The sequence below is a fragment of the Rhinatrema bivittatum genome, chromosome 8 (assembly GCF_901001135.1).
Source record: "Rhinatrema bivittatum chromosome 8, aRhiBiv1.1, whole genome shotgun sequence".
Taxonomy (NCBI): domain Eukaryota; kingdom Metazoa; phylum Chordata; class Amphibia; order Gymnophiona; family Rhinatrematidae; genus Rhinatrema; species Rhinatrema bivittatum.
Genome location: NC_042622.1, coordinates 66,587,728 through 66,614,669, shown reverse-complemented (window position 1 = coordinate 66,614,669; position 26,942 = coordinate 66,587,728). Strand labels below are relative to the sequence as shown.

At 45.9% G+C, this 26,942-nt stretch overlaps 1 protein-coding gene across 1 annotated transcript in view; it reads right to left on the bottom strand.

The window, feature by feature from the left end:
* Positions 1-26,942, bottom strand: part of SNTA1 (syntrophin alpha 1) — a 185,796-nt gene that overhangs the window by 50,141 nt on the left and 108,713 nt on the right. Inside the window, exon 3 of the mRNA XM_029611787.1 lies at positions 3,396-3,594. Coding sequence (XP_029467647.1) covers positions 3,396-3,594 — 199 coding nt within the window. The remainder of the gene's footprint in view (positions 1-3,395; positions 3,595-26,942) is intronic.

Below are 26,942 nucleotides of genomic sequence, written 5' to 3'. Positions count from 1 at the left end.
GAAATCTGTTTAGGGCAACTGTCTCGTTTGTGGTGATATTGTACATAAGGGTGCCACTGACATTGACCTAGGAGAATAAATTGATAGCATTAATAATCTCCAAGTTACACTGATGGAAGTATAGGAAAGCCCCATAGAAAGCTTTTGCCCGTCTGGAAAAATGAGCAGTTTTTCATCCACAGTGAGAAATCCATCCAGGACAAATGGCTAATTTGGGGGATTAGAGTACCCTGAAGTGTCAGTGACAATGTCCTACAGTTTTGATTTGTTTATCCTTGTAACATTGGCGTTACATCACAGTATATGAGCTGAGGCTGTGAAGCTCCATAGAATTCCATGCAATTTCCATCAGGGAAATTACACTGCAGTTCTTCCATCACAGACAGCAATCTGTTTATTGTAACTAGCTGAAATTTGGAGACATACACTATAGAGATGTGCATTCATTTATCACGAATTAGGCAATTTTTTCGAAATTGCCTAATTCGTCGTGGGTCGGGGGCCCCAAACCCCGAAACGGATTTTCCCCGAACTTCGTGGAAATTTTGTTTTTCGGGTTTGTACGGGGGGAGGGGCACATTTTATTTTTTTAAATAAAAAACCACCCCAAGCATTAAAATTTACTATAATACAATCCCCCCCTCCCCCAACATCCCGATCCCTCCCCAAGACTTACTAATATCCCTGGTGGTCCAGCGGGGTACCATGAGCGATTTCTCCCTCCGTGCAGTCGGGCTTGCCTCGCTTCAAAATGGCGCCGATAGCCTTTGCCCTTACTATGTCACAGGGGCTACCGGTGCCATTGGTCAGCCCCTGTCACATGCTAGGACAGGGGCTGAGTGCAGGAGATCGCTCCCGGACCCCCGCTGGACCACCAGGGTCTTTTGGCAAGTCTTGTGGGGGACAGTAAAGTCTTGCGCAATACAGTAAATTAATTTATTTAAATTAGGGTCCGCGGTAAAAAGAGGAGCTAGGGACACTAGCGCGTCCCTAGTGCCTCTTTTGGACAGGAGTGGCGGCTGTCAGCGGGTTTGACAGCCGACTCTCAATTTTGCCGGCGTCTGTTCTCAAGCCCGCTGACAGCCACGGGTTCAGAAACCGGACGCCGGCAAAATTGAGCATCCGGTTTTCAAGCCGCGGGCCCATTTTAAATTTTATTTTTTTTATTTTTTACTGTTTTTAACTTTTGTGGCCTCCGACTTAATATCACCATGATATTAAGTTGGAGGGTGCACAGAAAAGCAGTTTTTACTGCTTTTCTGTGCACTTCCCCGGCGCCGGCAGAAATTAACGCCTACTTTTGGGTAGGCACTAATTTCTTAAAGTAAAATGTGCGGCTTGGCTGCACATTTTACTTACTGTATCGCGCGGGAATGACTAGTAGGGCCATCAACATGCATTTGCATGTTGCGGGTGCTATTAGTTTCGGGGGGGGGGGGGGGGTTGGACACGCATTTTTGACGCGCTATTACCCCTTACTGAATAAGGGGTAAAGCTAGTGCGTCGAAAACGCACATCCAAATGGTGGTTAACAGTGCGCTCCGTCAGAGCGCACTGTACTGTATCGGCCTGAATTTTAGGAGCACAAACTTTGGAGTACATGAGTGATATAGGTTCTGCTATGTGGGTTAATGGATAAAAGGACAAAGGCTTTCCTGATTTTAAACTGTTATTTGTGTGTTATTTTATATTATTGTTAGGGGTTGGGTGGGTTCAGGATTCTTAGAAGTTTATAACTGGGGCTATGGAGTATGGAATGTATTTTTGATGTTATGGGATTAGGTAGGAGATGGGACTTGAAGTGAACTTTGATTTATTCTAATCCACTTATCTTGATGATAAGACGATAAATAGAGTCTAATAAATGAAAATGAAATGACACCACCAGTGCAAAAATGGAAAAAAGCCTAACAGATCCACTATAAGGGAGCTCACCTGTATTAGGATATAGGCTGCCAAAACTATTATGCTTTTGCAACATTGTAGTTTTATTTGGGTATAATTTTCATGTTAGAGGTGGAAACATAACTCTGGTTCCTTAGTTTTTAATGGAACAAAAAGGATTATAGAATGATATTTCAGTAGGTTTGGGTAATTTCTGGATTAGAAGTAACAAGGCCTTAGTGCCTCAGTTTTTTCCTAGTCCAAGTGCTGGATGCCCCTGTGATACAATGATGTTGCAGTAGTTTGTCCAGCAGATGGCAGTGTTGTCCCATAAATGTAGTCGAAGGACACCTGATAAACAAACAGAACAACCCCACCGGACCGCTAAAAGGATTTACCAGGAAAATACTCCTGGGCCCACCACTCTCCCCTCTGCCTCGATTTCATCAAGCCTAGCCTGCAATCAAATTTACAGTAACACAGGATTTTGGAGCTTCTCAAAATTAAACCTTATTCTAAAAGGTGCATTAATACTGCATCAAGTCATGCATTCCAATAACTAATTTAAAAATAAACAGGATTTCTTTCCTATCTAAGTTTGGATTTTTTCCTAAAAGATGATGAATGCTCTCTATCACTCACATTTCCACTTCTATCTCCTCCACTCCTACACCTGGTGATCTCTTCCGCTCTCCATTTCTTACTCCCACTGTCTCTGTCTTTCCTCTTTCACCCAGCTTTCCCCTTCAGCCTTCCTCCAACTATTCCCTTCCCTTCTCTGGGTTTACTATTCCCCCCTCTAGCCCTCCATTCCCCTTTTCCAACATCTCTACACCAGTTCTCACCACCTCCCCCAGCCCTCTGGAGCTCCTTTCATGGCTCCCAACAGCAGCAGCAGCAGCAGGGCTGGAGACCAGCGCAGAGGAGCTGAACACGTTATCCCTTTGGCAGCCGCGCCTTGCCCTCCTTCACAAGCAGGAAGATAAGGGGTGGCGGCTGCTTCAAGGCCAGAGAGGGAGGAAGAGGAGCAGCGCGTGCAGCTCTTTCTCCCGCTGATCTTCTTTCCGAGGAGCGTGGCTGCTCTGGCTTCCCCTCTGTGCTGCTGAGCCTGGGTCGGGAGACTCTGCAGGCAGCAGATCTGGGAGACCCGGGGCAGTCCGCACCATCTCATGAGGGAGAGACCGAGTCAGTCCTGGTTTTACCCCAGTGCACCTCTGGACCAGGTCAGATCCCCTTTCCTTGGAAAGCGGAATTATAAATCCACTGATGCAACCGGCTAAAGCCAGGGCTGGCTAAATCTGTCTACAGGACATGGAATCCAACTGATCCGTGGATCCCTGCAGGGGCTGCGAGGTGCAAGGATCGATGAAGACCCAAGGACAGGGGAAGAGAGACACCCCCCCCCATCCAGGAGCTGCAGACCCCTGTGGCCCTTGGACTGTATTACAGAGCAGCGCCGAGGCCAGAAGGAGGAGCCCTGCATCCAGAAAGCTCCTCCTGCATTTCCCCACCTGTGCTCCAGATCACTCGGGATGAAAGTCCTGGACACATAGCACATCTTTAAGGGCAGACTCTTTCCGTCCTTGAGGTCCTGGAAGGAGAGGGAGGGAGAGCCTTGCTTCTGCAGGGAGGCGGGGGGCGGGGAGTCCCAGCCTACGGATCCACCTGAAGCATTCTTGAAGAATGGCGAAATCTCCTTCATGTACTTCACTAGAAAGACAAAAAACAAACAGGCCAGCAATAAGGACGTGCACTGACAGATGAGCAGCCCTGCTCCTTGCCGCAGTCTTCAAAAGTTGATCTTTACGTTAGGTTTTTACACATTTGTGGAATAAAAGGTGTGCTCCTAGTTTCATGGTCACAGCCCCTAGTGTTAAAAAAAAAACCAAATTATTCTGACTTCCACAGTCCTCATGCCTTACAGGTAAGGGTGTGACCCTGCGTGAGGGCTCTGATGAGAAGCAACAGCCCCCACTGACCTTTCTGACCCATACCAGGGTACATGCAGATCTCTCGAACTGGTGCAAGGCCTCGTTCTCGACAGAGCTGCATCCAGCTCTCTCAGCCCCAGAAGGACCCCTGCAGCTCCTGCTTACACTTTATCGGCGGGAACGCTGGATATCCTTGCTGGGGCCGGACGTGGGAGAAGAAACCCCTCTTTTCAGAATTCTTCTTGGGCACATCAGCTTGGGGGGTTGGGAGAAACTGGAGGTGGGAGGAGACTCTTCCTATCTAATAGGTCAATACAGTAAAGTGCGGCCGCGGTTACCCTGCTCCTAACCCGCTTTCTACACACTTTTCAGCCGCGTTAGTCCAACCCGTGATACACTATCCCCTTTAACCCATTCTTACCGCCTCTTTAAATCACCGGATAACCCCTTCCGCCCGCGGCATGTATATTAGATGTAAACGATCGAATTACCTATTCCCTCCCATACAGTAACGCATGCCCCGACTATCGCTATTTTAACCTGCCGTTTTGCCGCGTGTTTAACCTGCTAACTTACCGCCTACCCTTACCCCTGCGTTAGAGGCAGGGGTAAGGGTAGGCGGCAAACTTTCCCCCAGCCCCCGCTCACCTGCCCTGGCCGCGTTCATGGGTGCTGGTCTCCGGGGCAGCCCCAGTCCTCTCCCCTCCTCCCGAAGCAACGAAAGCGGAAAAAAATCGAAAAAGCGAAAAAAAAAGCGAAAAAGCGAAAAAAAAAAAAAGTACCAGGAAGTGGACAGTTCTCCTACGCTCGGGATTGCCAGTCCTCTCTCCCCTCCTCCCGAAGCAAGGCGCGTAAAGCGGAGACGGATATCGGCGGAGACGGAGGCAGCTGCCGGCGAAGATGGATGCCTGCACAGGCGAAAGCGGCCCCTGTGCGTGCAATTGAGCTGCTCAAGGCGTGACGTCACGACGTTTGGCGTCACGGCATGTGACGTCACGTCTTGAGCGGCCCAATTGCACGCACAGGGGCCGCTTTCGCCCGTGCAGGCATCCATCTTCGCCAGCAGCTGCCTCTGTCTCCGCCGATGTCCGTCTCAGTAAGTCGCTTCGTTGCTCTACACTGCCAGTCCTCTTTCCCCTCCTCCCGAAGCAAGGCTGCTTTACGCGCCTTGCTTCGGGAGGAGGGGAGAGAGGACTGGCAATCCCGAGCGTAGAAGAACCGTCCACTTCCTGGTACCTGTCATTTGAAATGACATTTGAAATGACAGATACCAGCGTGTCCGTGAAGCGTTAGGCCAGCGCACCCAGGATACTGTATAGCGCTCTATACAGTAAAATGGGTTGCGCGGGCCTAACACTTCACGGACGCTTCTTGGACGCAGCTTGCATTTGCAAGCTATTTAAATACAGTATCGAGCGGTAGGTGAGCCGGACTGTGTGTGCGGCAACCGCGGGTGCGCCCGGCACTAACGCAGCTCTTCCTACCGCTCCTTACTGTATTGGCCCGTAAATGGGGATCCTGGCTCTGTGCACGGGCTCTGCCAGGGAGAGCCAAGCCCAGCCTTGGTTTCCTGAACGCCAGCGGCAAGCTGCTGCACACATTTTATAAGCAGCGCTAACCAACCTCAGCACCAGTGCATGATCTGAAGACAGAGTCAGAGAAAGGAAGCAGAGCCGTCCAACATTCAACAAGAAGGGAAGGGGGGAAATGTGGAGGTGGGGAAACGTGGCCCAGTGTGAGCCTCCCCACCTCCGCTACCAGTGACAAGATTACTACTTATCTGAAGTACTTTATTTCACAGGGCTGCTACCAGAGCCCCAGAGGGAATAACAGAGGTAGACCAATTAAGATTAGAACAAGCAATCGAAATGTAGGCAGACATAGTAAACATTACAATGTAAAGGAACATCATTTGAAGAAAAGCAGTATTTGGAAAAAAAAATAAAAAATATCCCCCAGGCCCCCAACTGCTCCTCTCCAGCTCATCAGTGTTTCTCTATCTGTGGCCGATTCTGGAGTTGTCTCACCCTCACCCTATCAAATCCAACACCGTCTCGGCTTACTTGCTCGTGTTTAAAAACACATTCCTTATCCAGGCACGTTTGCAATACACAATAATCTGCTAGAGATATGCAACAATGTCAGAGCGCCATCGATTTTGTATTCATTCAACTCTCAAGCGCTTTATTATATGGCAGAACAATCCACTGACAGCTCTAGCTTAGAGCTCAGCTGAAGGCAGCAGCATTTTTTTTTGTCTTTTATGCCAAACGTGTGGCTTTCCTCCGTGATCTCTTCCCCCTCAGCCACCACCCCAAGTGGCACACAGGAGCCAGGCTGGCTCGAGGGTAAGCACAGGGCTTTCTCTGAGCTGCTTCTCGGGGCCTCCTCTTCAAGCAGCCACCGCCATCCCAGGCCCCCTAGGCCACAGCATGCCTCCACGTTTCATTCTGCAAGTGCCTTTCTCGTGCTTTTCGCTCTACGTTTAAAGGGGACGGAGGTGAAGGGCAGCTAAGGGTGGGCACAGAGCTTCTTATAAACTATGACACGAGCTTAAGAATCTCTGCTGCTGCCCAGGACTTGCGCCAATCGTGCCAGCAGACGCCTGATGTGCGGTCCAGAACTGGCCCTGCGTAATTCATGGCTGCGATTTTGTAAACATTATACTGCTGCTGCTGCAACTTTCCGATTCATAATTTACTTTACAAAATGACTTTTATGTGTTGAAGGCCACATGCACTGCAATGCTAACATTCACTCTGCCTTTCCAAACAAATGCATTCAGCCCAGTGCATTTCCAAGCTCCTCTCGAGCCTGCAAAATAAATTCTGGCATGGCCAGTGGAGGAAAAAATTGTAGAGGGCTGAGCCGCTCCCTTTGTACAACTGTGTAGAAGAGCATCAGAAGAGTCACGAGTTGTTCTCTCGTCTCATTTGGACTGCATATAAGCTTTGCGTGTTCCCAGCAGTGAGGCTGGAGGCGCTAATGCAAAGGGATTTCAGCACAAATTAAATATGCAAACTAGAGCAGACAAATAAGATTGGAGAAAAGCTCCCACCCCAGCCCTCCCTAAAGTACAGGCCACCCCCCACCCCACTCCAGCATACATCGAAGAATGGGCCACTATCCCAGAATACTCTGAAGGATGGGCCCCCTTACCCAACCTCTGCCTGCACCGGATCATGGGCCACCGACCCCAGCATACACTAAAAAAAAAAAAACATGGGCCTAGCTTCAGCATGAATCAAAGCACGGTCTCCACCCCCAGCATCCACCGAAAGATGGGCTCCTACCCCCGGCATTCACTGGATGGGCCTCTTGTGCCCCAACCGAAGGATGGAACCCCAATCAAACCTTGACCTGAACCAAAGGCCGCCTCCCCCAGCTCACTGCCACGTGTGCCAAAGGCCAGCTCCCACCCTCGGGAGCACACACGGCTGTCTGCGGTCCAAATGAGAAGAGAGAACAACTCGTGACGCTTCTGATGCTTTCTTCTACAGAGGAGCACAAAGGGAACGGCTCAGCCCTCTGAGACTCTTTCCTGCACAGGCCACGCCAGAACTGTCTTTGTAGACTAGAGAGGAGCTGTAAAATGCACTGGACTGCGCATACATTTGTTTGGAAAGGCAGAGTGAACAACTGATCTAAAGACACACACAGCTGGAAAAGTGGCCTTTTCCTTCCTTGAACTACAAAGCTGTGACTTTTAAAACCCAGAACAGACCTGGTGCAGCGACAATTCTGGCGGTGTTTTGCGGGAGTCACGTTAGGCGCACGGGTAGTGGTCTCTCTTCACGTTCTCCTCCAGCGCTGAGAACCTGCCGCCCTGTAACTTGTTAGGCACCAGAGCAGGGGGGGGGGGGTGGGGGGGCTCTCTTTAACAGGCATTGAGGCTCCAGTCCAACGGCTCAAAAACACAGACCAGGAAAGCCAGGGGAATTAGAAGAAGCCGGGAACAGTTCCATTTCTTAGACTGGCTCTCTTGCTCCACCTTTCTGGATTTCCAGTCTGACCAGAACAAAGTCGGGTCCTATGTGCTGCCATATCCATGGAGGAAGCAGAGGGGCCCCCTTCTGTCATGCCTGCAAAGCAACATGGCCTTCTCCCACCCCCACCCCCATAAGTACTCATGCATCTCTTGTCCTCTCGCCTACAACATGAACATGCAATAAACTATAACCATTGTAATTGTTTAATAAAGAGGCAGTCAGCAGGCAGTCTACAGTGAGACTAGAGGAAAATCTGTAGTAATCTAACCTCAAAGTACACAATTTCCTGCTACCTACAAGCATATTTTGTTACCTCAAAATATAAAGACCCAATGTAAACTATCAGGATTTTCTAATCCCTAGCCCTTCCCTCCTGCACTTTGTTCCCCACCTGCCTTCTATACTCTCTCTCTCCTCTGTCTATCCGCCCAGCACCCTCTCCTCCCCTCTCTTATTCCTCCTGAAATCTCTCTTTTCTCCTGGCCACTATTACCTTTCTCTTTCTCCAGGACTCCCTTCCCCCATCTATGCCATGTTCTCTCCCTGCACTCTACTCTTGCGTTCTCTCTATTCTTTCTGCAGGTGCTTCTCACACTCACAGCCTCTACCCTTCCTCCTACTCCAGCATCTGCCCTCCCTGTACCTCCTCCTGCCTCCTCACACATACAGACCACATGGCTCCATCCCTCCCCTCCCACACACGCTTCTCCCACAGATTTTACGGCTCCCATCTCTCTGCCCGCCACCACTCTTGCAGACGTATTAGCAAACATAAGCACAGAAAACCTGTTGAGGCCATCCTTGTGCCCAGAGAGGGCAGCAGCATCAGACAGAGAGTGGGAGGTTCAGTTAGCGCCGGCTCATAGGCTCCGCCTCCTGCAGAAAGCCAGCAGAAACATAGAAACATAGAAATGACGGCAGAAGAAGACCAAACGGCCCATCCAGTCTGCCCAGCAAGCTTCACATTTTTTTCTCATACTTATCTGTTTCTCTTAGCTCTTTGGTTCTATTTCCCTTCCACCCCCACCATTAATGTAGAGAGCAGTGATGGAGCTGCAACCAAGTGAAATATCAAGCTTGATTAGTTACGGGTAGTAGAGGAAGTAACCGCCGCAATAAGCAAGCTACACCCATGCTTATTTGTTTCACCCAGACTGTGTTATTCAGCCCTTATTGGTTGTTTTTCTTCTCCCCTGCCGTTGAAGCAGGGAGCTATGCTGGATATGCGTGTAGTATCAGTTTTTCTTCTCCCCTGCCGTTGAAGCAGTGAGCTATGCTGGATATGCGTGAAGTATCAGTTTTTCTTCTCCCCTGCCGTTGAAGCAGGATATGCATTGAAAGTGAAGTATCAGGCTTATTTGGTTTGGGGTAGTAACCGCCGTAACAAGCCAGCTACTCCCCGCTTTGTGAGTGTGAATCCTTTTTTCTTCTCCCCTGCCGTTGAAGCAGAGAGCTATGCTGGATATGCGTGAAGTATCAGTTTTTCTTCTCCCCTGCCGTTGAAGCAGAGAGCTATGCTGGATATGCGTGAAGTATCAGTTTTTCTTCTCCCCTGCCGTTGAAGCAGAGAGCTATGCTGGATATGCGTGAAGTATCAGTTTTTCTTCTCCCCTGCCGTTGAAGCAGAGAGCTATGCTGGATATGCGTGAAGTATCAGTTTTTCTTCTCCCCTGCCGTTGAAGCAGAAGATGAAGGCATGGTAATTGAATGCATGCTCAGCCCCTCCCCTCCAGCCCGCTTCTGCAGCAGCGGACTAAAAGCTTCAGCTTATACTGCCAGAGGGAGGAGAGAGCATGATAGATGAGCTTGAGCAGTTGGATAATACTCAGTTGGGACCAGAGAGGACCCAGGAGGTATGAGAAAGGAAGGCTTCAGTGATCAGTGTCTGAAGTGTTTTCCAACCTGCCAGTATGAAGCCCTATGCCTTTAAGGTCCAGTGCAGCTGAAAATGCCTGAGGCACTGGAAAAATGATTTGAGGTCAAGGCCCTGTCTAACAAGGTCCGTTTTGATCCCAGCTGGTGGCGCCACCTGTCGCATGGTGCCCTGGGCAACTGCCCTGCTCACCCTATCCTAAAGCTGGCACTGGTCCAAGTCCAACAGTAAACAAATTCTCCCTCAGTGTAACAGTCCTGGGTCAAAGTGGCCAAATCAAACTATGTATCTCAGAAGAATGTTCTTAGTTTTGGTCAAATAACATCCCACATTTTCATACAGTCAAGAACCTTTCTCTTTCTTTGCTAGGTGAGAGTGTTTTGGTCAAACAATATCCTTCTAATCCTGAAAATAAATCCAGTCACAGAAAGGATACCTCTATCAAGTGATGTCTCACTCGTCCAATATTATCGTAGCCTCTCCTCTGACTGAGGTCTCCCTCTGCTCAGTGAAATCTGCATCTTCCCTGGACCTCCAAGGTTTCCAGATTAGCAGCTTGCACTTATAACAAGCCCCACCAGTCCCACACATCTAGACAAGGCTCCAGTTTTGCTCAGGGTGCCGCACCTCTGCCAGGCTCCACATTCAAGAATCTGCAGCTTGGTTCTACCCCAGGGGTTCTTTAACTCTGCTCAAAATGTAATGTTGCATAGATCTCTAGGTTCAGAAGCCCGGAGAGGCTATGACTTGGACCTATCTCAAGTAGCATTTTTGGCAATATTCAAGATAATGCACTCTAAGGCCAATTCAATAAAAGGTGCGGGAGAGCCGGCGCTCTGAGTTGAGTACCTGCTCTCCCGATGCACACCCATGCACCTTTCCTGGGCACGCGATTCTCTATTTAAATGAGGCCGGGCACTAATAAGGAGGCACTAGGGACAATAGTGCATCCCTAGTGCCTCCTTATTAGCGGAAGAGGCGGCTGTCAGCAGGTCCAACAACAGACGCTTAATTTTACCAGCATCAGTTTTCAAACCCGCTGACAGCCACGGGTTAGTAAAACAGACACCGGCAAAATTGAGCGTCTGTTTTTCTAACCCGCTGAACACTTTTCAGGGTTGCTTAGAACTTAACGCTGCCCTTTCTGTATTCCGGGGGAATAACTAATAGCGCTCATCAACATGCATTTGCATGTTGATGAGCGCTATTAGTTTCAGGGGGTTGGCCGTGCGTTTTCCATGCACTATTACCTCTTACAGTATAAGGGGCAATAACAGAGTGTCTAAAATGTGGCCAGATGGGGGCTAAATGGTAGGGATGTGAATCAGGTGCCCAATCGTTCCCGCTATCGGGATCGTCTGGCCGTGGGAAAAAATTGTTTTCCTGCGTTTCCCTGGTTTTTTTAGTGAAAAATCGTTTTTTGGGTTAGTGCACGTTAACTCCCCGTTAGCGCGCACTAACTCATGTTAGTGCGCACTAACAAAAATAGCAAAAAATAACAAAAAGTAACAAAAATAAACGTTTTTTTGTTAGTGCGCACTAACCAGAAAAACAATTTTTATGAAAAATCGGAGGTAAAATTGATCGTTTCCTTCTCTTAACTGATTTTTAACGAATTTAGAAATATCATACGATATTTCAATTCGTTAGAAAAACGATTCACATCCCTACTAAATGGTGCGCTTGGCCGAGCGCACCATTCTGTATCCGCCTGTCTGTGAGTCACCAAATACAAAAGCTGCAGGAACTGTAGCACAATTCCACCCCAAGATGCAACATCTGGATTTGTAGACGATGCCCCTAAACATACTGTATTTTAGCTTCTTTAGTGACCCACGAGCTCCAGCCCAGTAAGGGGTGCTGCTCAGAGAAGTCTATAAAAGTGCTTCCCACATGGAGATCGGGGGGCTCTGGAGATGGGAAGAGACAGAAGGTTGGAGAGGTGTAGTTGGTACCACCCACAGTGCTGCCACCTATGCTGATAAGCTGAGGAGTTTCCACAAGCCCTGAGAAAAGTGAGAGAAGAAAAGAAGCTGGAGATCCGAGTCAAAGCAAAGGAACGGTGTTGGAGGAGGAGCAGTGCCTGTGTGGAGCTTCGGCGCAGGGCTGGGGAAACTGCATCTGGCCGAGGACAGGGGACGAGTTGGTTTGGAGCCATTGCTGATGCTGCGTGAGTAAGGAGAGAACTTGGGGAAGAGGACTGCGTTTTGGACCAGGAAGATTAAAGAAAAGAAGATTTTTTTGGGGGGGGAGGGAAGTTGTATTTTAGTAAAAGAGTAAACTCTTTTTCTAAACTGTTTCTACTGTACTATGTGAACTGTGATTTTAAGCCTTAAATGTTTTCCCTGCATTTTGTCCAGTGTACTGAACTGTGGAACTGGTTATTTTTCCAGTAAAATACTTTTCTTTTGCAACCCTGCTTAGGTGTGGACATTGTGGGGTTTTTTTTTTTAAAGGTATCCTTGGCCCAGTTTGACCTTGCAGGTGAGCCTGCACCCAACCCACAGACCTAAGGAATTTCCCTTACCACGACTTAGTGATGACCGGGGAAGGCAGCCCCTGGAATAAGAGGGGTTACATTTAATACACCGCACGATCCTCTATCCTGAGCGGTGAACAATACATAACATGGATAATCATAACATTAAAAGCAAATACAGAAAAAGCAAACGAAGAACTATCCAGCTAAGGCAAAGTAGGTCATGCCCTAATATGTGACTATCGAGAGGAAATATAATACGCTGACAGAGCATAAGCAGCCTACCTAATATTCTCTCCCAAAGCTTCAGTAAAAAAGAACACTTTCAGCTTTTTTTTCTGAAAGGCTGCATTGCCTGTTGTGGTCCAAATTTCATCAGGTAAGGGATTCAAAAGAACCAGACCAATCGCACCTTCATCGTGCTTCCCCAAGGCAGACCAGCCAAACTGAAGAACCATCAAGATTTCGTGAGGCTGATCGTAAAGGCCTACTAGGATTATAGACTTTGCGTAGGGCCCTAATGCAAACAGGAGTTTCAGCGCTCAGTTGGGTCTCTATAAAAATTCTATCCCCTTTAGCCGATGGTAAGTTGTTTCTGTATAAAGATTCTCATAAGAAATGTTATTATTATTATTTCTAGAAATGGATTTGTTATAGTTGGGTCACAAAGAAGCATTTTAAATTGAGAAGGCGAGCTCCATGCAAGGTGTAATGTGCTACAGATATTCCCTGGTAATACGTGAATTTAGTGACTGATCATTTCCTATGGGAGGAACTTTTTGTCAGTTTTTAATGTAAGTGAACGTAAATCATTTTCTCAGGAAGTAAGAACAGTAGAGCAATGTCAGACTGGAGCCCCTGCTGTAATAAGTCGTACTCAGAAGTAGCAAGGATTTATTTATGTAATACAGTAACACAGGCAGGATCTGGCTTATACACTGCAAGCTATTTATGAATACGAATCAGGCTTCAGTTATGTCACCCACTGTTTGGGGCAAAGTTTTAACCACTCCAAAAATGGAAAAAAAAAAAAAACCAGTGCAGGCTCTAAATACATAGTTAGGCCAATATTTAAAAAAACAAAACAAAAAAAAACCTGATAATTTATCTGGCTAAAATTAGCTGGATAAACTATCAGGAATATTTAGCGGATAAACATCTCACTGAATATTCCCAAATAAAGTTATTATTTGATTTGATTGGCAAACATTCATTTTTTTACACCATCATAGCGCTTAACAATAAAAAGCAAACACAAAACCAATATATTTCATAAAACAAATTCCAATAAAAAAAATTAAAGTTAAAATAATCTTAATAAAAAACTGAAGAAAACAGATACCTTCTAAAATAAACTTAGTAATCCTCATATGCTGTACTTGTGAAAACATCCAGGCTTTTAAAGCCTTACAGAATTTCAAGTAATTTTCTTTTTCTTAATTGTCAGTGAAATACAATTCCATAATGCAGATGCAACATAGCTAAAAGCTATTTGTAGGATATGCTCAAGTCTAATTTTAACTGAAGAAGGAACAAGAAGTCGTCTCTGATAAGCAGAACTCAATAAACATTTATTTATTATTTTAACGCAAGTCTTTTTTTCCGCATCTCCAAAATTTTTGTTCAGAGCGGATTACAGAGTTAAAACATCCACAATTTAAAACATTCATTACATACATACATAAACAAATAACAATTCATTAACACAGTTTAAAATGCTTTTCTAAAAAACATAGCTTTTAGCTTTTTCCTAAAAACCTTAATATCCTTTCCTCTCATTTATCTATAGGCAAGCCATTCCATAATTCAGGGACAGCATATGAAAACATTTGTTCACGAGTCGTCTGCAATTTTGCAGAACGCAAAGGAGGCACTGTTAACAATCCTGATGAGGAATTAAAAGATTTAACAAGATACAAAGAGTTCATTAGATAAGGCCTGGAAGACAAAACAGAGAATCTTAAACTTAATTCTACAGTTGATTGGAAGCCAATGCAATTTAATCATAAAGGGAGTAACAGAATGTTGGCTTCTCCCTCAGGGGACGCTGCCTGCACTGAGGTACCGTGAGGAAGCTGTACCAGTTTCCCTCAGTCGGACAGAGCTGTCAATGTCACGCCTGACCGGGTGTGGACCTTTACTCCTGACTAGAGGCTAGAGACCTCCAGGGAGAGTGTTGGTGATACCGAAGATGCCCTCCCGGTTACAACTAGCGGGAATGTTTTTGCTGCTGGAACTGGGATAGTGAGTCAAGCTCCCTTGGAGATTATGAGACCGGCTGTTGTCACGCTCGAATCCCTATGGGATTTAATAGCAGGTCTGTCTACTACCTTTAAGGAACAGACCCACCGTTTAGAGATTGTTTCTTCAAAATTGAATATGGTTGCCCAAGATCATCAGCAAATTCTTTTGGATCATTTCACCGCTATTCAGAAGTTGGAGGAAGATGTAAAAAACTTAAAGGATACAAATGCAGCTATTATTCAGGAGCATTTATCCTCTGTAAGAAGACTGGAATTTTTGGAAAATTCTATTCGACATTTGAACTTGCGGCTACTAAATTTTCCATTTTACCTTTAAAAAAATATCTGGGTGATATATTAAAGATATCCCCGGGTGTAGTTCCCGCTGTTAAGAGGATTGTTTTTCTTTCTCAGAAGCAAAGTTCACCACGGCCTATGCTATAGAGAATCTTTCTAACTTAACTGAATATTTAGAGAATCCCTCAGTAGAAGTTACAGGTAGAACAACTCTGTTAGTGACTTTTTATTCTGAACAAGATTTGAACATGGTGATGCGTTCCTATTTCAAGAGTATAAATATTCCATATCTGGGTGGCTTGGTTCGTGTCTACCCAGACTTAGCCAAAACCACCCAGATGCGCCGAAAGGCTTTTCTGAATTTGAGACCCGAAGTTGTTTCTTTGGGTGCAAGTTTTCTCCTTAGATATCCATGCAAATGCATAGTTAAATTACATGGCAACACATATTTTCTTCTCTGTTGAACAGTTACAGGAGCTCCTGAATGCTAGGATGACAGGACCTGCTATTAATTTGTAGCGAAGGTAGATCAAAAATTGAGATATGCTTGTGGGGTTTCATTCATGCTACCATTTTCTTTTTGTTTTATATTGTGTATTATTGATCTCCTTTATTTTCTTTCCTCCTTCCTCAAATTTCCTCTATGATGATAAGAGTGTGGGAATATTTTCCTTTTGGGTTGATATTTTGAAGAAATTGTATGTTTTCCTGTAGTATACGCTCAAAATGTTTGTTACAAAGTATTATTACTTTGTGGTTGTAATGAAAAAGTTAATAAAGAAAAAAAATGTCTAATTAGCTGTAATGTATAACCCTGAAAATACACAATTCGGGGGGTGTCAAGATGGCGACTTGAATAGAAGCTGGTGTGAGAAGCTCCTGAGGCTAACCTCCTAAACCTTTTCTTCATTATTATTTCTGCCCTTTTCAGTGGCCATGGGCAAAAGAAAGGGTATAATTAAGGACTTATCCTTCGGTTGGGACGTCTCGGCAGACCACCATGCCGGAGTTCTCCCCCATTCTACCTTTGCTGTCTTCAGTTGATGATTTGGCCAGATCTGGGGCTATTGGTCTATTGTCAGCTAAAGTTTCTCTCAGCCCCACGGAGTGGTCAATGATATGGCCCCCTGGTAACACCACCCGAGCGATGTTTGAAGAGCTGGATAGCAATTGGGAGTCTGGTGCATCCAACCCATCATCGAACGGTGCCCACCAACTTCCTGCTGCGTTGGAAACTCAGCGGGAGATGACAGAGGTTTCTCAACTTTTCCGGGATCCAGGCAGTTTGGTTGGTGAAGAAGCAGTTGGAGTGTCAGCATCGGGAGAGTCTTCCCAGTTGGACGTGGCCACAGGGGTTGTTTCGCAAGAAGTCCAGAAAGCTGTTTCTTCACTCCAGGTCAGAATTTTGTTATCAAAACCTGCTGTAACTTTAGAAAGCTTGTGGACTGCTATGGCGATTGTAGAGCAATCTGTTTCATCCTTGGTAACTATGGGCCTCATTTTCCAATATCGCACGGTATCAAAAAGGGGTGTTACCTTATGCTAATAAGCATGTGTATCACAAATTGCGATAACAGCTATGCAACATGCTCTTAGCCCAATTTGGGCTACATTGCCAGTATATATCACGGTTCACAATGTTTCCAGACAGCCTGTTTGTTCAAGCTAGGTGGAGAGAACATTGCCCAAATCTCATCTTGGAGTGAGTTTCCTCACTCCGAAGGCCATCAAATCTTCACAAGAGACCACTGTTCTGTTTGTACGTCTCATGTTGAATGTGAAAGCGGCCCCCAACCCCCTACACTCATACCTAATCCCCACCTCGAGTTACTAGGTGGGCCTCCCATAGGGATACAAATACCTGTCTAGGGCAGAGGCACTATAGCAAGGTGTGCTCTCTCTCTCTCTTCTCTCTCGCTCTCTCTCTCTCTTCCTCTCTCTCTCTCTCTTCCTCTCTCTCTCTCTCTCCTCTCTCTCTCTCTCTCTCTCTCTCTCTCTCTCTCTCTCTCTCTCTCCCCCCTACTGAAACAGGCTGTCTGGAAACATCATGAACTGTGATAAACCTTTACTGGCCTCTAGCGCACAATGTACCGCAAATGACAGAGGTGTAGCTATTGGCCGCATTAGGAGCTGTGGCTCACGATAACTCTTTCCTACTTTACATATGCTCCGCCCCCTGAATACAAAATTAAAAATTCGCAAATCGCGTTAACGGCTGTTAGCGCGCTTTGCGGTAACTCCTTGGAAAATGACCCCCTATATCTTTGGATATTCACTCTAAATTTAAGAACCAGGACTCACGAATTTCATCTTGTGAAGCTCTGTATCTAACCTGGAGACATCAGTCTCTCAGATTAATGATTTGCAAGCAACACAAATTGTAGATTAAACATCTATTTCACATGATGTAGAAAACATGGAAAATTTCTCAAAGAATTTGAGCTTGCGTATTTTGAATTTTCCTCAGGTTCCATTGCTTTAACCTGTAGAGATGTTTAAAAATTACAAGAAGGATATTTTGCATATTTCAGAATCTGCATTTCCTCCTATTCATAAAATTTTCTGTCTTCCTTCTGTTAAGAAGAAATCGGACAGAAGTGAACAAAACATCTCTATTAATTTAACTGATTATTTGGAAAAATTCTTCCTCACAGGCTTTTTCAAGAGCTACTTTACTGGTTTCTTTTGTATTTATACAGGAAAGAAATAATACATTACATTTGCTTTTTCAACACCGAGATGCTTTGTTTGAAGGGGTTAAAATTTAGATACATCCTGATGCAGCTAGGGCTATGCAAATACGTAGGAAAAAATTCTTGGCTTGCAGCCTGAGGTCATTGCTACCTGCAGTATTAGATAGGTGTATTGTTACTTATAATTCTCTTACTTATATTTTCTTTGAACCTGTCCCTCCTAGTCATCTTAGTGAGTTTGTCTTTATTAGAAAAGGTAGTGCATATTCAGGTCAAGTCTGTCCTTAAGCTATTGTTTTTTGTTCATTTATAGGTCTTAGCTCTTCGACCTATATATCCCCTCCCCTTTATAGTGGTCTTTTAGGGGGCTCATAATATATATATCTATCTATCTCTGTCTCTCTCTATATATAAAAATTCTAAATAAATAAATATATATATATATATATATATAATATAGAAAGCATAATATTCAAGCAGTATCACTATTTGTTCAGTGCTATATATATCTATATATATATATTTTTTTTTTAGAAGCTGACTTATTTCTTGTATTTTTGTTCTAATGTTATAATGCTCCTGTTTGTTTTCTTTCAAATATTTATGTACTTGAAAATGTTAAATCTGAATAAATAATAACTAAAAAATGCACAATACATTAATCAAGTCTGGTGAGAAGGAATATACTAATGTTTCTAAATCTTTCCAAGTTACATACTCGCATGTCTTATCCTCTTTCCCTAGTATTAATTCCTTGTGTTTACAATGCTTTAATAACCTTTTATCTCATTTATCTACCTTATTTTTACATATTTATTTTATTAATTGTTGTTTTCAATTATTTTAATTATTTAACCTTGGACTGTAATTATGTTTTCTTTGTACTGTAACTTTTTACTAATTTGTTTTCAAATTATTTTAATTATTTTACTTTGGATTGTAATTATGTTCCCTTTCTTACTGTAACTTTATGTTTACTGTTGTAAACTGTTATGATGGCTTCACCGAATGACGGTATATAAAATCTGTAAATAAATAAATAAAATCTGATTTGAAGCAACAAGTGAAATCTATAAAAACATCTCTGGGCAACAACAGCGATCTGGTCCTTCATTGAAAGTTCAGTCTACTTTGACTCCCAACGTAACAACTGCATTTCTTGGCTGCAATTTGACACATGCAGCTGGATAACTTTGAAACTGAACCAGCTATTTTTGAATATTTCCAGTTAGGTTTTAAAGATATCCTGGTCAGTTTTAATATTAACCAGTTATATTCAATATCTTTTTTACTTTTGTTTGGTTTTGAAAATGTGCATCAGTTGTGAACCAGCCAATCCTAGCAATGCCAGTTACTTTTCACTAATATGCTCTTTTTGCAAAGCCATATCTCTCAGACTCCCACATATAGGCACAGGAAGGCACGCACACACATAGGCACGGTAGGTACACCCACACATATACACCTATACTCACATACACACCCCTTCTTCAGCCACCATGGGATGGGATCTGTGGCATTCGTCTTTCTTTGGCTGCTGCAGGATGGGGTTTTGCGGCAGCCCATCTCAGAGGCCCCTTCTTCTGGGGTCTAGCAGACTTGATTGTCTGAGCCCGAGGCTTAAGGGAGGGCACCAGACCGGTCAATGCCATTTTCCAAAATGGCGTCGACCAGCCTTTGCCCCTATTTTGTAATAAGGACAAAGGCCAGCTGGTGCCATTTTGAAAGATGGCATCAACCAGCCCTGAGCTAGGGGGCGCTCTGGGCCACTGCTAGACTACCAGGGAAGCTTTTCATGGTATAAAAGAGGTCTGGGAGTGATCACTAGACACCAGGAAAGTCTTCTATGGAAGGGGGGGTGGTACGGCGGGGTGCAAGGGGGTGTTGGATGCCATCGGGGTGGGGGGATGAACCGGATGGTGCTATTTATTGGAAAGGGGTGGGGTATTGCTATGCAACAGTTGGAACATCTTTTTATATTTTTTTCTACTATGGGCTGCCTTGCCAGACTGTGGGGTCTACTTAGACCCCCGGGGGGATTCACTTTGGAGGGGGCAGTGCTTTTTCATTCCATAGTGGCTATTTAAGTTCTGAATTCATCATTCTTGCGGAATGATGAATCCTGCGAAAACGGGGGGTGAAGGGGGGGCAGTCCTGCGAAAGCCCGCAGCCTTCGCACCACGGTGGTGCGATTTCAGCAGTCACAGTGTGCCAGCTGCCAGCTTTCGCACCAAATAGCACTACCGTGAAAGGTGGTGCTATTCGGCACCCTACTGCCGACGATAACGTTAGTAACTATCACCGGCAGCGAAGCCACCGCCGATTCTGCCCCCTCCCTGCCACAACTCTGCCCCTTCCCGCCCCCGATCTAATTTGCATGCTATCGCACGCGAAAAAGGCCTTTTCACGTGCGATAGAGGCTTATTGCACGAGATACAGCCTTTGGAAAATAACCCCCTAAGATGGCGGCCCTGTGTGAAAGGGGCCATCTTCGCTCATTTTTCAAGGGCTCTTCATGATATATTTTCTGACAGAGGAAACAGTCACAATATTTTGCTGGGGAGGAGCCAAATATCACGGGAACAGCACCCGCGGTAAAATATTATAGCATAATAAATGACCCCTTAAATTTATACCTGAGGCAATGTGAGACAAAATGACTTGCCCAAGGTCACAAATAGCATCAGTAGCAGAGGTAGAATTTGAACCCTGGCTTCCCTGGTTCTCAGCCCATCAATTTAACCATTCAGCCACTCAGAAATAGCAACAGACACAACCTGATTTTTCTGTTATGATGCTTTACCATGTGACTTTCTAAGCTCCAGCCCGTCCAATCAGACAGCAAGTGAGGGCGTGCAGACGGACTCGGCACAGGGCACAAAGTTTCACAACCCGTGTGATTGCCTGGTAAACAGCAACCAGCATGTCCCGATTTTCCTGCTCCCACATGCACTGAGGAATGAGACTTTTAACATTAGCTTCTGAACCTTACTGGAAAACCCTGCACTGAACCCAGGCAGTGGCAACCCAACTCTCTGCACAAGGTCTCCTCTTTGCTGCTGCCCACATTCACCTCTCCGCTGGACAGTGGCCAGATGCTCAATTGTCCACCACCCAAGGAGCAGTCACCTTCTGCCAGCGAGGCTGGGAGGGGAGGCCGAAAAGGACTCTAGGGCCTAACAACTTCTTTGCTAGCTGCCAAGCTTAGGAAGGGTGATGGGATGACTCCAGGCTACAGGCAGCAAGCTGAGCCAGTCCTGACTTTGCCACATGGCAGCTATGCATTTGGAGTCACAATTTCTGTCTGACATGCACAACCAGAAATCACTGGGCAAATCCACGTCATTCCATTGATCTATTTTTTTTTTTTTTTTTATTTTGGCCAATAGAAGAGTAACTGAAAATTTACAGCCTTTTAAAAGTTTTTTTTTTTTTAATAGGGCTGCTAAGAGCTGATTTCATTTTAAACAACAGATTCTTTAGAAAGCTGGCATCTGACTGCTTGTCGCTGTCTTTCGGTCTGAGCTGGGGTCGCTCCCGACACCCATTGCTCCGCCTTCCACCAGCGACAGGGGAGAGGTGGAGACTTATGCACGATACTTACCGCTGTCAGTTACCTCCACATCCAACAGGGATGCAGAACTGCAAGTCCAGAGATGCAACAGCCTAAAACCAGGGCAGGATCAACCTGCCTGAGGAAATACAGAACCAGCTGGAATGCCTGCCACCGGAAGCCCAGTAATAATTTTCTGAAGCGCTGCCAAACCTCAGTGTATTGGATGACGCACAGTGCAATGTGAAATGCCCCTTTACGGAACTTGCAGCACTACACAGCTACTCTACCACAGGATGCCAAGGACCAGAATGCACTGGGATTAGATTGAATAATCCCTGACTGGGGCTGGGAACTTCTGATGGGCTGCTGTCCATACCTGGGAACTTCTGATTTTCAGTCACCCCGAGATTGTTGCAGGCAAGGAATCAGAGGCTGGTAGCAGCATGCGTACAAACGTTCTCCCCCCCCCCCACACAGTCTCATACACATACATGCTCATTCTCACACGCTCACTTTACTCCCCCACATATATACACTCTCGTACACACATGCACACTCACTCATGCTTCTCCCTCTTCCACACACTTACATGCATACTCATTCTTTCTCCTGACCTGGATCCTAATTAGCCACAGTGGCCTCATCCTTCCCCAGGCCCGCAGGATCAACACTCCTCTACTTCCTCTTTCTTCAGCATCAGGCCCAACACTGCCCCTGCTTCCTTTTCCCTGTGCGGGCCCGACGCTGCTGCTCTTCCTGCGTCTCCCTTCCGCCTTGTTGGGGCCGACCCTCCTGCTTGTCTTTCTCCTGCTGCATGGAGGACGAAGCTCCATGCAGCAGGGACCATTGCTCCTCCTCCTCCCGCCCCAGCCACTTTCTCATGTGTGCTCCCTTCAGCAGCAGGGCACCTGGTGTTGGCCTGGAGACCCAGCAATTTGTTCACATTCCTGAGGCACCGGGCCAAATCCGGAGAGTTTCCAGATGTGCTGCTGTCATTTCGGGTAAGTTGCACACAAGTAGAAAGGTGGTCCAATGCAATGTCTGTGGGGCTTGCCACGTCCAGTCTCTTAGTAAGAATCTTGCATCATGCCTGGAGGTGCAGGAGTAGCTATTGGGTGGCCCAGCGAAGGGACCAAAGTTAAGGAGGTCCTTCACAGCAGGGACCCTAAAAGGTATGCAGAGAAACCCAAGAGGAGCACCAAATTCTGAGAGGTAAGGGCGGCAAATATGGGAAATAGCCTTGAGGAGATGGAGGTCTGGTGTCTTCCAAGTGCTACAGCTTGCAAGGATGGGTAAAGGATTCAGAGGCCGGCCAGACAAATGTGAAGGAGCAGGTGTGACCCGTACACCCAGCCACTAATAACCTGGCGAATCATGAGTTAGCAGTTCAAGGAGTTAGGGAGGGGTTTGGACAGGTAACCGAATCTCAAAAGTGCTGCCTGTATATACGAGAACAGGCAAAACGTCCTCAATTCATGTTTGCAAAACTGGTGCAGGGTACACTGGGGACAGGAGATACACCTTGGTGGGGGATTAGGGTCTGCACAGGAGAGACAGATGGACCCAAGAAGCAAAGAGGAAGGCGATCTAGGATAGCCATGGAGGAAACATAAAAGAACATTTAAAATGGTGACATGAAACAGAACATATAAAGGAGATCAAGAGCTAGAGATCAAGAGCTAGAGCAACTACATATGACTAAAATGTGGTAAGTGTAAAGCCTATATACGTCGTGAAGTAAGATGTTAAGTAAAAGTCTTGTTAGAATCTTAAAAAAGAATTGTAAGTTCAATGTATTTAAGTAAAATGATTATCTATTGAAATTACTATATAAAAAAGATTTTTTAATTAAATGTATTTCAATAGAGAATTATTTTATTGAAATACATTTTACACTTACCACATTTTAGACTTATGTAGTTGCTCTAGCTCTTCATCTCCTTTATATGTTCTGTTTCATGTCACCATTTTAAATGTTCTTTTATGTTTGTATATTAATATTTTATATAACTGATTTTTTTAAGTTGTGTATGCCTTTTTTAATTTTTCTGTATTTGATGTTATTTTACTATAGCCCCTGAGGCAGCCACTAGATGTGTGGCGAAACTGGGCTGAGTCGGGCTTTTTATAAAAACACGTCTCCTCTACAATAAATCCGTTCAAAGACATCTGGCATCTATTCTTCTGTTGTTTCCTCCAGGAGACAGAGATTGCATCTGTTCAAAGAAGGTACTGAAGCCCTTATCCATCATTTCAAGTTCTTCTTGGCCAAGTATTTACATGAATTATAGCGTTAGGAATCAATTGCCAATTCCCACAAGTAAAAAGCTTTAAGGCAAATACCTGAAGGGATAAAATCCCCATGTCAACTATGAAATATTTGAAGACAGCAATCAGAAAATACATATAAAAAATATATCCTTTCCAGTTGTCCATCACATGCAACAATGACTCCAAAAGAAGGAAATCCAGTGCTTGTTAGATCAGAAAAGAAGGAGAAGACTACTTTGTTATAGTGACAGCCACTGAATTCAGGGAAAAGTCGAATTACTGTGGATTGCCCTTATTCAACTGCTGTGCTGCACGACTGTGCTAGTTAGCCAGATAAACGTATCCAGCTAACACTGTATATTCAGCAGTGCAGCCATGCCACTGAATATACTCGGCTATTTTAAAGTCCGCCGGATAAAATTGCACTGGCTAACTTTAGGACAGCCCAATAACCCAACCTGAGTTAGCCGGATAATTCAGCCAAACTCCGATTATCAAGTTATCCAACCAACTCAACTCCTTCCCGATCTGCCCATTCCCCATCCCAGACTTAGCCAGCTAAAAACTTAACCGGATAAGTAACTTATCCGGCTAAGCAGTGCCCGCTGATCCCAGCTGAATATTCAGTGGTGCCACTTAGCTGGTGTGGCACCCCTACGGGTTGACCACTAGAAGTCCCTAGGTCCTTACAGATGTTAACCAGCTAGAGGGAATACCACTCTCAGCAACTCCCCTAGAGGCAGCGTGGGTGGGCGGACCCTGCTTATAATTAGGGTCCTTTGCTTTAGCTCTTGAAGAGGAAAGACTTTCTTTGAGTTTCTGTTGCCTATGGGAGGCCTATGTCCCTCCTTAGGGGAAGATTTTCGTTGAGGGAAGGTCCCTGCCAGGCCTTCCCTGCTGAAGTGGGGCCACCCTGAGAGTACAGAGAGACTTTTGTCAGGTTTTGTTTCTGAGGAGGTACTTTTTACCCCACCCCCACCCCTCCTCAAATTGGGGCTGGGGGCTGTATCAGCTCAATCCTCAGACCTTTCCCACTGAGAGATCGTAGACGGGAAAAGTAAAAGGAGCAAGGTTGGAGATTGAGACTTGAAGACCCTCCGCAGGATCTTCTCCCCGGGACTCAGGCACAGGTCAGGTACTTATCTAAAGTCTACTAGAACTCAGGTAGGACTGTTTCAACCTCTGAGGGGATCTCCCCAGGGCCGGGGGCACTGAAACTCTCAGCTCAGGAGAGTCATCGGCACCTACAAAGCGAGAAGAGGGCTCTCATCTGTAAATTCCTTTATTTCACATGGACATGGGTTACTTTTGAAGAAATCAGTGAACTTTTTTATTTCAACACTCAGACCTGTGTCCTGTTTCATCTGCCCCAGCCAAGCACCATCACAGTACCATTTCAGCCAGCCAGCTACACACCGACAAAGGAAAACACCTCACCGCCTGGGCCCGAAACACTGGTCCCTCCCCCCCCCCCCCAGAAAGGACTCACACCTGGGGTCACAAGGAGGAGGGAACAGGTGGCATAGGAAGACAGCGCCAATTTATAAATGCTTTGTGTGTGCCCGGAAGGAAAATGCCCCTTCCAAGAAAAGGGTTACACTGGATAAGTAGTACTTATCTGTATTTAACATGTAGCCCAACTCAAACAATTCTATCTGTTACGTGCTCCTTTCTTCAGCAATGCTATTTAACTATTGCGGTCCCATGGGACTGTTTATTTACTGTTAATGTGAATCTTACACAAAATTGTTATGCTATATTATGTTAATGTGCCTTGAATTCCCTGGCTGAAAAGGTGTGTCATACATTGATGATGATGATCCGGCTAAGTACCAGTTTCAATATTGGCCTCATAGAGACTTTTAGCACAGAGAAAGGAGCTGGATTCTAACATGATGAAAGACTTCATAAGGATGGTGAAACAAATGGAAGTCCTGCTGGGGGGAGACTTCAGTCTACCAGATGTGGATTGAAGTGGACCTGCTGCACCATCAGCTAGGAGCAGAGAAGAACTGGATGCCAGGCAAGAAGCACTCCTCTGGAAACTCAGTGAAGAGCCTACTTGGGGGGATGGAGGTTATACTGCAGCTGGTTCTGGTAGAGGAACATTTAGGGTCCAGTGGACACTGCATAGTGTGGTTCAGTATTAGACTCTGACCTGAACCAGACCCGGACAAAGATCCAGGATTTCAGGATTATAGGATGATGAGCGACAGTGCCAAGGTACTTCTGGTCAGGAATCCAGAATCGGAAGGGAAACAGGAGGAATGGAAGCAGCAGTAAAGGGGGAGCATGGAAAGAGCAACTCTCTCTAAGGCATGGGTGGGCAATTCCAGTCCTCCAGGGTCGTACATCAGCCCGGTTTTTAGAATACCCCTAATGAATATGCATGAAATCGATCTGCAAACAACTCGGGCAGTGTTCATGGAGATTTCTCTCCTGCATATTCATTAGGGGGCAGATTTTAAAACCTGTGCACGTGGCCTACATTTGTGCACGCTACCCGGCGCGCAAAAATGTACACCCGATTTTATAACATGCGTGCACAGCCGCGCGCATGTTATAAAATCCGAGGTCAGCGTGCACAAGGGGGTGCACACTAGTGCACCTTGCGCGCCAAGCCCTAGGGGAGCCCCGATGACTTTCCCCGTTCCCTCCGCCCCCCCCCACCTTCCCCTATCTAACCTGCCCCCCAGCCCTACCTAAATCCCCCCCACCTTTATTTTGTTAGTTACGCCTGCGGCGCGCGATCCCCCAGCACGGCCACTGTTCCGGAGGCCTCGGTCCCGCCCCTGCCCCGCCCCTTTCACAAAGCCCCGGGACATACGCGTGTCGCCGTGCCTATGCAAAATAGGCTCGACACGCGTAACCCTTTTAAAATCCGCCCCTAGGGGTGTCCTGCAAGCCCCGCTGGTTTGTGGCCCTCAAAGGTCGGTCTTGCCCACCCCTGCTCTAAGGCAAGTTAGAGGAAGAAGAAAAATGACCAATACGGTTCTCTAAGATGGCAGGAGACATGGAAAGAGCAAAAGGATTAACGGGCAGAAAATACAAAACCAAAAATACACAAGAAGCGGAGGACAGGAAAAAACTATGTGGGAAAACAAAGTGAAGGAAAGGCAGCAAGAGAAAATGACCCAGTCAATAAGAGGAGATAAAACCTTCCTGAGATACGGAAGGGAACGACATAAAACAGGAATAGGTAATGGAGATAGTGGGGTTAGTGAGGAGAGCGACCGGCAGAAGGCAGAAATTTTAAACCAGTTCTTTTGCCCAGACCTCACAGAAGAGGAGGAAGGTGGATGTGCCAAACGCAGGAAAGCATACTTCCTCTTCCATAATGAAAGGATCACAAACCCGTTTATAAGAGAGGAAGTACTCAAAGTAGTTGTGTAAATCAGAGCAGATAAGGCCACGGAGCAAGAAAGGATACAGCAGGATGCTGAATACTGCCTGCACCCGCTCGCAGCTGGGTTTAAGTTTGACTTTAAAAACAGGGGAGGCCCAAAAACAACTGAAGGAGAGCAGATGTCATCTCATTTCATAAAAGTGGGAACAAGGTAGCAGAGGGTAACTGTAGACCTCTCCGGGGGCAGCTCAAGGCAATCTGCTGCCTGAGGCCAGGGATACAATGGCGCTGCGCGGGGCGGCTGCCCTGGGCGTTAAACCCAAGGGGGGGGGCCTCATCAGCAGAGCTGCTTTTACCCTATTGGCATAAGCACACAAGGC